The sequence below is a fragment of the Oncorhynchus kisutch genome, linkage group LG17 (assembly GCF_002021735.2).
Source record: "Oncorhynchus kisutch isolate 150728-3 linkage group LG17, Okis_V2, whole genome shotgun sequence".
NCBI classification, from domain to species: domain Eukaryota; kingdom Metazoa; phylum Chordata; class Actinopteri; order Salmoniformes; family Salmonidae; genus Oncorhynchus; species Oncorhynchus kisutch.
Window position 1 is genome coordinate 72,319,986 of NC_034190.2, and position 16,405 is coordinate 72,336,390.

At 39.4% G+C, this 16,405-nt stretch overlaps 1 protein-coding gene across 1 annotated transcript; it reads left to right on the forward strand.

The window, feature by feature from the left end:
• The first annotated feature begins 318 nt into the window (after positions 1–318).
• On the forward strand, positions 319–6,834 carry LOC109907058 (cerebellin-4-like). The gene is made up of 3 exons (XM_020504850.2): positions 319–962; positions 2,679–2,795; positions 3,761–6,834. The coding sequence occupies exons 1-3, from the start codon at positions 666–668 to the stop codon at positions 3,956–3,958; spliced, it is 612 nt and encodes a 203-aa protein (XP_020360439.1). The 5' UTR covers positions 319–665; the 3' UTR covers positions 3,959–6,834.
• Positions 6,835–16,405: the final 9,571 nt, after the last annotated feature.

Genomic DNA, 16,405 nt, shown 5'->3' on the forward strand with positions numbered 1-16,405 from the left:
TTTGTGGTAAATAAATACCAAATATCCACTGTTCTAAACAAAAAGCTTTGTTTGAGCTTCAAACAATTATGTTTATGACCAAAGATCGAATTGATTAACAGTCTAGTCAATACCTTGGCTTGCATCCACTACGTATCCAATCTCATTGTTGTAACCTTCTTGAACGAGGTCAGGTATAGGCTACAGAAATACTGATGTGAGGAATATGTCAAGATAAAAACATGGCGATAAAGATGCATAATAGAAGAAAAACGAACTGTGTGAAAAATATTTGCATACATACGTTGGTAAATGAATGCGTCTTGACCGTGCGTAGGCATATCACCACGGGGACTAGCAGTCATACCGCGTAATTTGGAGTCGCAGAGCATCAACCAGTCATTGCGCTTCTTCTCCTCAGATTGAAGCCCTCATGCAGCCACCTATTTCGGATTATTATTTTAGTCACAAACATCATGTAAAAGAAAATGAGACAAAGAGAAAATAAACTGGATCTTCATTTCAATCAATTGTCAACATTTGAAGATCTGGATGTTGTTGAAAATATGTCTTTCACCAATATAGCATACGGCTGGATCCAATAAGAATTTTAACTCGTCAGAAACGTGTGCGACTGGGGGACCAGAGAGGAGGACTCGGAACTTCATACGGAGTCTTTTTTTAAAATGGGGCTGTTACGGTTGTTGTACAAGGTGATGGTAAACTCTCTTGTTCTTATGTTCAGTTTGGCGTTGATCTCTGAGTTTGTGGGTGCTCAGAATGACACGGAGCCTGTAGTCCTGGAGGGCAAATGTCTTGTGGTTTGCGACTCTAATCCGACTACGGATTGGAAGGGCTCGTCCTCTCCTCTTGGTATTTCGGTACGTGCTGCAAACTCCAAAGTCGCTTTTTCTGCGGTCCGGAGCAACAACCACGAACCGTCGGAGATGAGCAATAAAACAAGAATCATATACTTCGACCAAGTAAGACGGTTTTGTATGTTTTTGAGATAGTCGATAATGTTTCATTTTACTTCAACTTTATAACATCAAAGTTGCCGTGATAAAACTGCGCTGCAATGCTGTGTAGGATCCACGTTTTAGGCTACATAGGTAATTGAGGATTTAGTGGCAGGTTTTTCCCCCAGCAAAACTAAATTGAAATAATACAACAAAACAAAAATATTTGGAGGGGTCTAACAGTTGATTTAGAGAACAACCTACATGTATCAATAATAGTTCATTATTGTTTGACTGATTGGTTTATTTTAATTTTAATGATTGATCAACAATAATGGGTATAGCTCACATGTGATCAAACACAATAAAGGGATATATATGACCAGCAGGCAGAAGCAATGGTAGGGGTTCATCTGAGAATAGAACATAGCACACTCCCTGTCACAATCTCACACATGCACCTGAATTTACCCCTCATTCTTTACACACGTGTATGTGACAATGTGTATGTGACAAATTAAATTTGATTTTGATTTAATTTATGCACTTCCTGATGAACTCAGTCACCGAGTCAGTATATACATCAATACTGTTCTCAGAGGCAACCAATAACATTTCCCAGTCCTTGTGCAATAGATTTTTGCTTTTGATCCAACCCCTCCGAAAGACACACACACACACACACACACACACACACACACACACACACACACACACACACACACACACACACACACACACACACACACACACACACACACACACACACACACACACCCTAACCTTAACCTAACCTAAAACTAACCCTAGCTCCTAACCCTAAACCTAATTCTAAACCTAACACTAATTCTAACCTAACACTAATTCTAACCTTAACCCTAAACCCCCTAGAAATAGCATTTGACCTTGTGGGGACCAACAAAATGTCCCCAGTTGGTAAAATGTTTGTTTGCTTATTATTCTTGTGGGGACTTCTGGTCCCCACAAGAATAGTTAAATATGTCTACACACACATACACACACACACACACACACACACATGATAGAGATGCTTGGTTTGGCTTCATCAATTTGATTGGGTGGTACCAGGGCCATTTCTTGCATTTTGGGGGCCCTAAGCAAGATTTGGTTGGGGGGCCCCACCACCTCACAGGCAAAATATTTTATCCTAAAATCACTGTGATAGTACAACTCCTGGTGGCACCTCAACTAGAAGGACCTTACATACATCACCTCTTCATCGCCAAAGCCTTACATAAATCACCTCTTCATCGCCAAAACCTTACATAAATCACCTCAACATAGCCAAGACTTTACATAAATCATTGGCTGAATCTGCCTAATTGGAAGCCTATTGGGCAAGATTACAGCTGGGGTTTTTAGTCATCGCTGTTGTTAAAGAATCATTAACTCTATATCTGGCAGTTGGTCCTAGAGGTTTGTGGCGATGTCCTTGATTGAAGTCACACTCACAAATCTCTTTGTGTCTTGTAGGTTGAGTCACAGGCTGCATGGAATGTCACATCACATGATTAAAACTGTCAGTAAATTTTTTCTCTAAGGAGTTGAGGGGTCTACGACTGCTGAAATATCAGATTTAACACTACAGTCTTGTCACCCTAATTTGAGTGTCACCAGATGAACAGCTGGTGGTTGAGCCATAATTATTTGAATAGTGAGTTGAACCATTGAGGATAATATTTATTCACCTTCTAAAATGCCTTATTCTTCTTTCTCTAGGTTCTTGTGAATATAGGCAACTATTTCACATTGGAGTCAGTGTTTTTGTCACCCAGAAAAGGGATCTACAGTTTTAATTTTCACGTTATAAAAGTGTACCAGAGCCAGACTATACAGGTAAGCAATTTGTTTTGGCCTAATTGATTCAGCAATTTAGCTCCAGTTATGATATAATTTGATTCCCCAGAGACATAATTTGATATACATTTGCTATGGCTAAATTCTTTGAAAGGGCCTTGTAATGGAGTTATTATTAACAGTGTATTACAGATTAGGACATGTGTCTAAATCTATTCTGGACTATTTGGACTTGCATTGACAGAATGGTGCACTGCAGGTTATGAGAGGAAGCTGAAACAAATCTCTGACAAATAACTTAATTTCAATAGATGAGCAAATTACCTGTGTTAATGTACTATTTTTTTAACCTTTATTTAACTAGGCAAGTCAGTTTAAGAACAAATTCTTATTTTCAATGACGGCCTAGGAACAGTGGGTTAACTGCCTGGTCAGGGGCAGAACGACAGATTTGTACCTTGTCAGCTCGGGGGTTTGAACTTGCAACCTTCCGGTTACTAGTCCAACACTCTAACCACTAGGCTACCCTGCCACCCGCTATAAAACATTAATGGGAAATCACAGCCACTGCATGGCTAATCTTCTAATTTGGTTATGTATGTTTGCACAATTGTAGCCTCAATTTCCAGTAGTTTCATTGCGAAATTCCAAATCCTGGTGAATTCTGAGCTCTCTAACGGTGTGAAAAGTGGGAGGAGACTACATTAGTTTATTAAACATACCATCTTATTATTCAGGCTATTTAAGAGAGTGACAAAACTAAGCTAAAAAATGATGTTGTTTTTTCAAAGTACATTGTCAAGGGGAGGGCTTCTGCATACTGTTCATATTTGAACCAAGATCAAGTGAATAGCAAATAGCTACAGTAGGTAGCGGTGGATGATTACAATGTTTGACAATGGGCATGCAGTAATATCATGGGGACATTAACTGTAGGAACATTAGCTGTATTTCTCCGCTGTCTCATTTATTTTTTCTCATTGCTGTCTCTTTGGGTCATCTAGGTGAACTTAATGTTGAATGGGAAACCTGTCATCTCAGCTTTTGCGGGTGACAAAGACGTAACTCGAGAGGCAGCCACCAATGGAGTTCTGCTCTTTTTGGATAAAGAGGACAAGGTCTACCTTAAACTGGAAAAGGGGAATCTAGTTGGCGGATGGCAATTCTCTACGTTCTCTGGTTTCCTTGTTTTCTCTCTGTAAAAAGATAGAAAACCTCACCATTCAAATGACTTTATCAACAATGTGTTGTTACTGTATAATTAAAACATTTCTACATCAGTTGGATCTAGCTAAAGGATGGATGATATTATGTTCCGTGGTCAAGGATTGCTACAGAGAGAAGAAAAGCGACATTGGAAAGAGTTGATGTTTGATAGGAATGGGAATCCCTCTACAAATGCAATACTGCTCCAGAAAATGCCATAGTACAGCTCATTGCTATGCTCATGTTACTTGACAACTTCAACAGAGGATCAACACTTCACAACAATTCTTCCCTCACAAACTTAACAGTCCCAGAATATGTTTAGCATCTTTTAAAAAGTTTACATGACAGGCCTTTCTAAGTCACCATGCCTCTTTTTAGGATGTCTTTCCTATAGGGGAAATGGATTTGTTTTTCTTGGCAAGTGTGGCATGTGTGATATTACAATGCCGAATTCAGAGTAAAGTCTATCTTCCAACTATAAAATGACCCCCTTCTTGCGTGTACAGTCACACACGCTCTCTGTAGAAGTGATAACTAGTGTCACACTTGTCTTCATTTGGAGGGTGTCATTCTAACACCAGGATTAACTTGTGATATGAGTCTGACAATGCAGGTGTTGAATTAATAATTGAATGCACCTTTAAATAAGACCAGGTAGATTTTAATCAGATAAATTGAACAGTCAAGGATAAAACGCTCTGGGAAAGTAGACATAACCAGAAAGTTAGAAAATGAGTACACCAGTCAAATCCTGTCTCGTCTGATGAAACAAAACGTTTGTGATTGCATAGGACTGCATCAGAGAAGCAGGTCATTGCAAAGATCCACAGCACAAGTTTATTTTGTCTGGCCATTCTCATAACAAGAAGAGATCTGGCTATTAAACAACTTTATGTCTAAACAGATGTTGTAGATGCAATATTGTCATTGAACTGCGAAGTAGTGGAGGCTCAAGTTCATGCTTGACACTGCAGTAGGTCTGGCCTTTTGGTCTGGCCTCTCTGTCATGTGTTGGTTAGCCTCAGTGGAGGCATATGTGATACTTTGTTGAAGAGATCACAATTGTATACTGTATGTTAACATTTGATTTTATGCACAATAATTTCTTTATTAATTTAATATTTACGCATTGGTTTATTCATAATAGTTTGTTTGATTTAAATGCTTATTTGAATTAACCGATTTGGCATTTACAGCCAATGATTTCAATTTGCTATGTCGTCAATGGCTGCCACATAGCCTGTAGCATCTGCAACCCATGTGAAATTCCTTCTTACCATTTGTTTACAGGGCATTTTTACAATATCTTAAATAATTGGGAGATTTGAAAGATAATTATTTGTTCCAATCTATCAACAGATGAAATGTAAAGAAAAGGTGTGTGAAATGTGAATAATGTAGATAGTTCCATAAGACTAGACATTTTCCACACAAACTTAATCTCACCCACCTTCTCTAACCTTTCCCCCTGAAATACACGTGGGGAAAGTGTCCTGTTGGCCATCTTGCATTGATAGAGTAGCTGTTGTGTTCACTCTTCAACTTATGTAATTGTATGGTCAACAAAAACCTTTCCTGAGTAAATGTAATGGCACTACACTATTTATTGATTTATATTATCTAAACTCTGAATGGTTTGATTTTCTCATAACATATTCCTGAGTTGACAATTGCTTTCTGTGCATATACTGTAACTATCATGGTTGTGAGAATATATGTTTTGTCTGTGAATGTTATGCCTCTGTGGATCTCAAAAGTGTGTCATTAGAGAAATGAATGGTTTGCCTATTTCAGAATTCCTCGGCTGGCAACTCAAGTCACTTTAATGTTGGTGCATATACTGTAGGCCTACTGTGTGATCGTTTTAGGCACAGCTCTCAAATGAACATGCTTTACTACTGGATTCCTTTCTTTCAAGACATGAATGATGTCTCCAACTCCCACCAAGAAACCACACCTTGGAGGATAGCTATACAGTAAAAGTGTATTACATTAACCAGATATGCGACATCTCATTTGTGAAATAAAAATGTTATAATGGACTGAATACTTCAACTTGGCCTCATTATCGACGCTGGAGAAGAATACAACTCTCTATTGTATTTCAAATTAATGAATGCACAGAATGATATATATATATATATGTTTATATATATGTTTACAATAGTCTGTTGTGGGTTCTATAATGTGATAAGTATTGAGTGACTCAAATGAAGTAAGACTGATTTTAATTGAAAGTATTCTTGATTTGCAATATATGATCTATCCCTTACAATTGAGAATCTAACTCCCCTTCACTTGATTTAAAGCCAATTTACCCTAACAATTTATACTTATGTCAACGGATGGGCACGAAACCCAAACTAGCAAAATAAATGATATTCTATAATAGCAGCCTGGTTATTAGGCATGCATCAATCCAATATGATGCTTTTTTTTCAACAAAGATCTTCCATTTCCCGATGATAGATGCACTGTGGTTGTATGAACAACCCCGAATAGGTTTTGTTTATGGATACAAGAAGAATTCAACATACCACATGAAGCTATGTAATCAATGTAACAAACCATTGGTACAGATATGTGTTCAAAAACATGGATGGATTATTGTTGAGATTTCCAAGAGCCTTATCATGCAGGCATATTGTATTACTTTCAAATTAAATCTGTGTTGAATTGTGGTCTTTATTGGTATACAATAATGTCAGAAGAAAATAATTCGATTTATCAGCAACATAATTTCATAACCATATTTGGGCCACGTTCATGTTCTCTGTGTTTTAGAGTGTGGGTCTGAATCCATTCTGTCTGTCTTACAACTATCTTGATTTGAATTGGTATAATACTATGAATAAATTATGTACATTCAGAATCAGCTATTCTCTCAGAGAGATGGGTTTATAATCAAATAATTAATCACTGCATAATGCCAACTATTTGGAATTTGGCAAAGGTGCTTGTTGTTTATGAAGTGAGAAGTTTTATATTCATCTCTATTGTAGAACGGAGAGAGACATTTCTCTTGACGTACTGTTTCCTGTCTTGGGCTTTGATTAGCAGGGTCGTTCCACCAATTTGGTGCCTTTTGAGAAGTGTAACTTGGTCAAGAAAACCTTTTGATTTCACCTAATTTTAACATTCTGTCATAAAGAGCACATGTTCAACTTTTAAAAATAAGTTTCCCATCTCAAGAGGTTAAATAAAAGAAGTACTATAGTAAGTCCTATTAAGTGCCAAATAATGTAACAGGGTTGACTGTAACAGGGTTGACTGTAACAGGCTTGACGACAGGGTTGATGAAATAAAACTTGTTGTGTACAGCAGGGAGTGGCAATTGAATGCAAGCTTCACAAAAAAGCTTCACAAAAAAAATAATGAAATTGTAAAAAACATTCTACCCTGTCTGTCTATGGTAACAGGGTTGACGTGTTATGGTCACGGCTGGCCTGCTCATTAGACAGGATTAGGCAGCCACCTATGGCCGCAGATTGACGAGGGTGGCATATTCTGAGCTAAACTGACCAAGACAACAACAACAACAAAATGACCATTTCTCTCACCCAGCGGCATATGGGCTTTTTAGGTGAGCGCTGATGCCCCCCTTTGATAATGCAGGGGCGCCCAATATTTTTGCTTGTCCATACCTAGCGCACCTCTCCAGGGTGCTATTGGAGAGATGCATCTCTGCAGCGCAAAACAATGATCTTACATAAATAATGTAGCAGATATAGGACATGGTAGAAAGAGTATGTGACCTTTTCTCTAGCCTACTGGCTACTGGCTGTAGATAACATGTATGACTATGTAATGAGACAGACACTTTTTACATCATGCAGGTTTCTCCCATCAAATAGCCTAACCTAAATGGCACTCAATCAAATAATAAAATGGACAATCACAACTGCTTTCCAGGTGTTTCACCCCATTGTCATGATCAGTGGTTTCAAGTTTGTATCAGTACAATTTTGACAAGTTGATCACAGCAATAAAATGAAATATTTGTGTAAACACTGCAAATAGGCTTGTGATAACATCACATTTATTTATTCAACCTTCATTTAACTAGGCAAGTCAGTTCCGAGCAAATTCTTATTTACAATGACAGCCTACTGGGGGATAGTGGGTTAACTGCCTTGTTCAGAGGCACAACAACAGATTTTTACCTTGTCAGCTCAGGGATTTGATCCAGCAACCACTAGGCTACCTGCTGCCCCAGGTAACTAATATTCAGAGCTTAAATAGCCAAATTGATTAGTCACAGGAATCAAGACTAATAAAGCCAGTGCAATAGCCTGTTTTATAAACAGTTGGCCTTCCGAGTGGATCGGGATTCATACAATTCTATTGCTGTCTGACATGGTAGGCTACACCCCAGTAAGCACGAGCCAACATCTTTTGGATGTCTTTTTTGGTCCTGTCTGGATGTCATTTTTTGGGGTGTTTTACAAACAGTAGGCTTACCACATCGATGGGCATTCATAAAATAAAATTTCAGGCAACATTGTAGGCTACACCTCAGTAAGCATGGACCGATGCCAACGCCTTTTGGACGTATTTTTTTGTTGCAGTTCCGGACCGGTCTTGATTTCCACATCCACGGACATTGGTTTTTGGTTCAGTCCGGACCAAATCCGAACCAATCATAGACGCGTATGTTTGGTTCAGATTTTGTCCGGTCTGGACCAGCCTTGATTTGGCCCAAACATAGATGTCTATAAAATACTTATTTTCAACTTTCATTCAGAACCAAAAAGTTCCCTGATTTCAACATCTGGAAAATACATATTTTCAACATCTACAAAATACGTATTTTCAGCATCAGGAAAATAAGTATTTTCAGCTTTCATTCAGAACCGAAAGTTTTCCTGATTTCAGCGTCTGGAAAATACGTATTTTTCAATGTCTGGAAAAGATGCCTTTTCAATGTCTGGAAAAGATGCCTTTTCAATGTCCTGGAAAATATCTATTTTAAACATACGGAAAATACCTTTTCACCTTTAATTCAGAACCTAAATTGAACCCAACTTCTACGTATTTTTAATGTCATTTTGCTTACTGGGACTATTCTAGTTTTGGAGGGGAGGGGGGTCTCGCCTATGGCAGCAGAATGGCAAGGACAGGCCCTGGTTATGCTCGACCCACTGAGTTTTTCAACACAAAACTCCAGCAACTTGCCAAAAAGATTAGAACCAGCTCACCAGCTGACTATTAGATGTTCACAAAATAAAAAAGGAATAGTTTCATTGTATTAAAATGAGAGTTCAGTGTTGGGGTTGACCTTCAAATGAGGGACAGATGTAAATTAATGAATAACTAAATACATTAAATAAATAATAATCTTCAGAAATGACCCATACATCTGACACAACCCGATGACCAGCCCTCTGACCTGAGACCTGTCTGCTGTTGTGTTTGAGGTTTGTTTTGATCATTGGGTGGGAACATTCAGTATTTTTTTTATTATCAAAGATATAGAAGGTATTACTCAAGGTCTGATACAACTCTGATTAATTTCTCAATCCTCAGATTCTCGGGGCTACAATTCAATATTGGTCCACACTTTCTATATATCAAAGGGACGCACGCAAAAGGCACTCTTTTTGTGGAACAACATTTTTGTATTATAAAAGATATAGAAGGTATTGCTCATTTATCATGGTCTGATAGAACTCTGATTCAACTCTAGTCCTCAGATTCTGGGGGATATACTGTTGTGATATTTGTCAGCCTATGTAACTTGGCCTTCCAAATGACTCCTCCACTGAAGCCCTATAACACAACATTTAGGCATAATCGAATGAGATGTACACACATACTGCAGGAGGGATTTCTTTGGTGTGGGACACGCAGTATGTCAGTGTGTTGTGTGTACAGGCTTTGATGGCATCCCTTAACTGAATAATACATCTTAGATAACTCTAACAAACAAGCAAAGAAGAAATGAATTAGGGGACATATTCTATTTGGAAATTCCAATCAATGCTCTTGAGGATGTTAAAGTTCAGATATAAGGGAAAGGAAAGGGAAAGGGGGATACCTAGTCAGTTGTCCAACTGAACGTATTCAACTGAAATGTGTTTTCCATATTTAACCCAACCCCTTTGAATCAGAGATGCTTTAATCGACATCCTACCTGGGTTGAGTTTACTCAACTCCACAATATACACTACTGGTCAAACGTTTTAAAACACCTACTCACTCAAGGGTTTTTCTTTACTTTAACAATTTTCTACATTGTAGAATAATAGTGAAGACATCAAAACAATGAAATAACACATATGGAATCATGTAGTAACCAAAAAATTGTTAAACAAATCAAAGTATATTTTATATTTGAAGTTCTTCAAATAGCCACCCTTTGCCTTGATGACAGCTTTGCACATTCTTGGCATTCTCCCGACCAGCTTCATGACGCAGTCACCTGGAATGCATTTCAATTAACAGGTGTGCCTTGTTGAAAGTTCATTTGTGGAATTTCTTTCCTTCTTAAAGCATTTGAGCCAATCAGTTGTGCTGTGACAAGGTGGGGTGGGGGTGGGGTATATGGAAGATAGCACTATTTGGTGAAAGACCAAGTTGTTTTCAACCGCCGTGTCTTTGTGAGACGCAGTGTGGGTGAACGGATGATCTCCGCATGTGTATTTCCCACTGTAATGCATGGATGAGGAGGTGTGGAGGTGTGGAGGTGCTTTGCGAGTATGCAAAGCTGTCATCAAGGCAAAGGGTGGCTATTTGAAGAATCTTAAATATAAAATATATTTGGATTTGTTTAACACTTTTTTGGTTACTACATGATTCCATGTGTTATTTCATAGTTTTCATGTCTTCACTATTATTCTACAATGTAGAAAATAGTAAAAAAAATAAAGAAAAACCCTTGAATGAGTAGGTGTTCTAAAACATTTGACCGGTAGTGTACATACCATTAAAGTTGAGTTGTGACGAGTGTGGGTGGACTTTACCTCCGACCACATCGAGTCGCTGTCAGTCGATACTTGTAGAAATGTCCATTCTTTAATGCTTTCTTTATACCTATGTTTGTCCTGTGTACATGAATGCTTTTCTTTGGGTGCTGAAATCTGTAGTTTCTGATAAAAGTAGCATTTTACTGGACCTCTGCCAGTTGCATTTGTTTGTTAATGGAGAATGAGCAGCTTGTCATTGCAGGGCCAATTTTTTTGTTTATGCAGGGGACACTTAGAATGCTTTTATTTTTTATCAATTCCAAATCCAACTGACAACTCTATAACATTCAGGACAAGCACAGGTACACAGTAAGTGATAAAAAATTGATATTTATAAAAGTATCGAGTTTGAAGTTTTAACTTCCCACTCCTTTGGAAAACAGTGGATTACAGGGAGCAGTTTGACAGACATCACGTAAAATGTATTTGATCAAAAACTAAAGATTTCAGCACCCAAAGAAAAGCGTGCATTTACACAGGACAAACATAGGTACAAGGAAAGCATTAAAGAATGGACATTTCTACAATAGTGACTCGATGTAGTGGTGGCATACTCTTCTGGGATTAACGCACTAGAACCCTGAATCCAATATTACAGGAATCTAAATTGCAGCTTGTATATAAGGCAAGGTATCCAAGAGGAATCCACACAGTACCAAGTCTTGTATTAGTTGTGTTCATGTTGTCACATTGGTCTGTTAACCATTGTATTTTGAATTGATCTTATTTTGACATATTTAATAAGGTTTCTACACTCTTAGAAAAAAAATTGCTATCTAGAACCTAAAAGGGTTCTTCGCCTGTCCCCATAGGAGAACCCATTGAATAACCTTTTTTGGTTCCAGGGAGAAATCTTTTAGTTTCAGGTAAAACCTTTTTGTGTTCATATAGAACCCTTTCCACAGATGTTCTACATGGAAACCAAAAGGGTTGCACCTGGAACCAAAAAAGGTGCTCCTATGGGGACAGCCGAAGAACCCTTTTGGAACCGTTTGCTCTCATTTATAGGTTCACATTAGCATAGTGCTGAACATGAGAATCTCCTCTTGACAGAATCATTTTTTCCTAATGTGTTGTGTACAGTTGACTGTGTTTTCCTTTCTTCAGAGACCCACAGCTACTGTAGTAATAAACATCCCCTTCATGCACTGCAGTCTTTTAAGCTCATCTCATGTACAGTATCTAATGAATGCTCACCGACACAATTTAATTTCAGCGTTATTTATCCCTCTTATTGGGACGGTAGTTTTCAGTGCAGTGGGTGCATGACAATTCTATGCTTGATAGAAGTTAAGCCTCTAGATGTATTCAGTGTTCTAATATCAAGAGAGAAGGATTTCATTTCTCTGTGTCACATTATTCATTCGAATTGTAAGAACAGAAAGCACAAAATGATAATACCATAGTGTTTTTAATAATGTTTATTCATTATAATCCTTTGGCTACATTGGTGAGCAAGTAATAAAGGGATAAACATGCAGGGATGAACATGTGAAGATGGTACAACCATAAAGCAAGGGTTATATGACTATCCATATAAAATGCTACTGTATATTCTACCTAATCCATTATATATAATTATACCAGCTTTATATGGCGATATACAAGAAAGATGACAGCAGTGAATAAGAATGGTCGAGTGACATTTCATTGTGCTGGAACTCTCTGAAAAGAAGAACCATAGACTAGATTCATTCCTCTGTATTAACTCCATCTGAACGACAGTCCAGCAGTGTTTACCAAGTTCAGAATGTGCCAGGGCCCTCGTGGCCAGCAAGGCTCTCTTTGCTCATTTTACTGATCACTGAAGGGCAACACTGACAGGCCTACGGTACACAGCTGTTGTCACGGTACTGGTCTGTATATGAGTCACTGGTGGATGGTGGCATTTTAAATTGGGAGGACGGGCTCATAGTAATTGCTGGAACAGAATAAATGGAATGGTCTGAAACACCTGGTTTCCATGTGTTTGATACCATTCCATTCACTCCATTCCATTATTATGAGCCGTCCTCCCCTCACCAGCCTCCTCTGAATTTGGAGTAGTAGTGTGCACTGGGCTTTAATACCGTGTTTATAGTGTTCTTAGTGATGACATACGAGATAGGCTATATTTTGTTGTGAGATGTTAGATGTTCTGCTTCTCTCGCCAATTCAGTCTGTGCATGAGTCTTTCATTTGATATTTTCATTAAATATTTTGAGTTTCTTCCCCAATGCTTTAAGTAGTTCAACTAGAACAGTGGTTTTTATAGTCCTGTAGCCCTTCAAACATTCAACCTCCAGCTGCATACCCCCTCTAGCACCATAATTGTAAGCCTGCCACACACACACTATACGATACATTTATTAAACATAAGAATGAGTGTTTTTGTCACAACCCGGCCTGTGGGAAGTGACAAAGAGCTCTTATAGGACCAGGGCACAAATATTAATATAATATTAATCAATCATTTTGCTCTTTATTTAACCATCTTACATATAAAACCTTATTTGTTCATCGGAAATTGTGAATAACACACCACGAGTTAATGAGAAGGGTGTGCTTGAAAGGATGCACATAACTGAAATGTTGGGTTGTATTGGAGAGAGTCTCAGTCTTAAATCATTTTCCACACACAGTCTGTGCCTGTATTTAGTTTCATGCTAGTGAGGGCCAAGAATCCACTCTCACATAGGTATTAACAACGCAATTTGCAGGATACTCTGAGCGCAGCCCAATCCAGAAATTTGGCAGTGGCTTCTGATTAAATTCAATTTTCACAGATCCGATTGTTGCAATTTTGATGAGGCTCTCTTGCTCAGATATCGGTTAGTGGACTGGAGGCAGAGCATGAAAGGGTGTAACGAATCCAGTTGTTTGTATCATCCTTTTCGGGAAAGTACCAATGTAATTGCGCACCCAACTCACTCAGGTGCTTCGCTATATCACATTTGACATTGTCCGTAAGCTTGAGTTCTTTTACATACAAAAAATCATACAATTATGGAAAGACCTATGTGTTGTCCTTGTTAATACAGACAGAGAAGAGCTCCAACTTCTTAATCATAGCCTCAATTTTGTCCCGCAGATTGAATATAGTTGCGGAGAGTCCCTGAGAGTCCCTCAGCCTCCAGTATTTATGCTGCAGTAGTTTATGTGTCGGGGGGCTAGGGTCAATCTGTTATATCTGGAGTATTTCTCCTGTCTTATTTTTATTTTTTTACTTTTTATTTCACCTTTATTAAACCAGGTAGGCAAGTTGAGAACAAGTTCTCATTTACAACTGCGACATGGCCAAGATAAAGCAAAGCAGTTCGACACATATAACAACACAGTTACACATGGAGTAAAACAAACATTCAGTCAATAATACAGTAGAAGAATAATGTGAGCAAATTAGATGAAATAAGGGAGGTAAAGGCAATAAATAGGCCATGGTGGCGAAGTAAATTCAATATAAATCAAATCAAATCAAATCAAATTTTATTTGTCACATACACATGGTTAGCAGATGTTAATGCGAGTGTAGCGAAATGCTTGTGCTTCTAGTTCCGACAATGCAGTAATAACCAACAAGTAATCTAACTAACAATTCCAAAACTACTGTCTTATACACAGTGTAAGGGGATAAAGAATATGTACATAAGGATATATGAATGAGTGATGGTACAGAGCAGCATAGGCAAGATACAGTAGATGGTATCGAGTACAGTATATACATATGAGATGAGTATGTAAACAAAGTGGCATAGTTAAAGTGGCTAGTGATACATGTATTACATAAGGATGCAGTCGATGATATAGAGTACAGTATATACGTATGCATATGAGATGAATAATGTAGGGTAAGTAACATTATATAAGGTAGCATTGTTTAAAGTGGCTAGTGATATATTTACATCATTTCCCATCAATTCCCATGATTAAAGTGGCTGGAGTTGAGTCAGTGTCAGTGTGTTGGCAGCAGCCACTCAATGTTAGTGGTGGCTGTTTAACAGTCTGAGGGCCTTGAGATAGAAGCTGTTTTTCAATCTCTCGGTCCCAGCTTTGATGCACCTGTACTGACCTCGCCTTCTGGATGATAGCGGGGTGAACAGGCAGTGGCTCGGGTGGTTGATGTCCTTGATGATCTTTATGGCCTTCCTGTAACATCGGGTGGTGTAGGTGTCCTGGAGGGCAGGTAGTTTGCCCCCTGTGATGCGTTGTGCAGACCTCACTACCCTCTGGAGAGCCTTACGGTTGAGGGCAGAGCAGTTGCCGTACCAGGCGGTGATACAGCCCGCCAGGATGCTCTCGATTGTGCATCTGTAGAAGTTTGTGAGTGCTTTTGGTGACAAGCCGAATTTCTTCAGCCTCCTGAGGTTGAAGAGGCGCTGCTGCGCCTTCTTCACGATGCTGTCTGTGTGAGTGGACCAATTCAGTTTGTCTGTGATGTGTATGCCGAGGAACTTAAAACTTGCTACCCTCTCCACTACTGTTCCATCGATGTGGATAGGGGGGTGTTCCCTCTGCTGTTTCCTGAAGTCCACAATCATCTCCTTAGTTTTGTTGACGTTGAGTGTGAGGTTATTTTCCTGACACCACACTCCGAGGGCCCTCACCTCCTCCCTGTAGGCCGTCTCGTCGTTGTTGGTAATCAAGCCTACCACTGTTGTGTCGTCCGCAAACTTGATGATTGAGTTGGAGGCGTGCGTGGCCACACAGTCGTGGGTGAACAGGGAGTACAGGAGAGGGCTCAGAACGCACCCTTGTGGGGCCCCAGTGTTGAGGATCAGCGGGGAGGAGATGTTGTTGCCTACCCTCACCACCTGGGGGCGGCCCGTCAGGAAGTCCAGTACCCAGTTGCACAGGGCGGGGTCGAGACCCAGGGTCTCGAGCTTGATGACGAGCTTGGAGGGTACTATGGTGTTGAATGCCGAGCTATAGCAATTAAAACACTGGAATCGTAGATTTGACATGAGTGTGCAAAGTAGAAATACGGGGGTGCAAAGGAGCAAAATAAATAAATACAGTAGGGGAAGAGGTAGTTGTTCGGGCTATTTATAGATGGGTTATGTACAGGTGCAGTGATCTGTGAGCTGCTCTGACAGCTGGTGCTTAAAGCTAGTGAGGGAGACAACTGTTTCCAGTTTCAGTGATTTTTGTAGTTCGTTCCAGTCATTGGCAGCAGAGAACTGGAAGGAGAGGCGGCCAAAGGAGGAATTGGCTTTGTGGGTGACAAGTGAGCTATACCTGCTGGAATGCGTGCTACGGGTGGGTGCAGCTATGGTAACCAGCGAGCAGAGATAAGGCAGGACTTTACCTAGCAGAGTCTTGTAGATGACCTGGAGCCAGTGGGTTTGGCAACGAGTATGAAGCGAGGGCCAGCCAACGAGAGCATACAGGTCTCAGTGGTGGGTAGTATATGGGGCTTTGGTGACAAAACGGATGGCACTGTGATAGACTGCATCCAATTTGTTGAGTAGGGTGTTGGAGGCTATTTTGTAAATGACA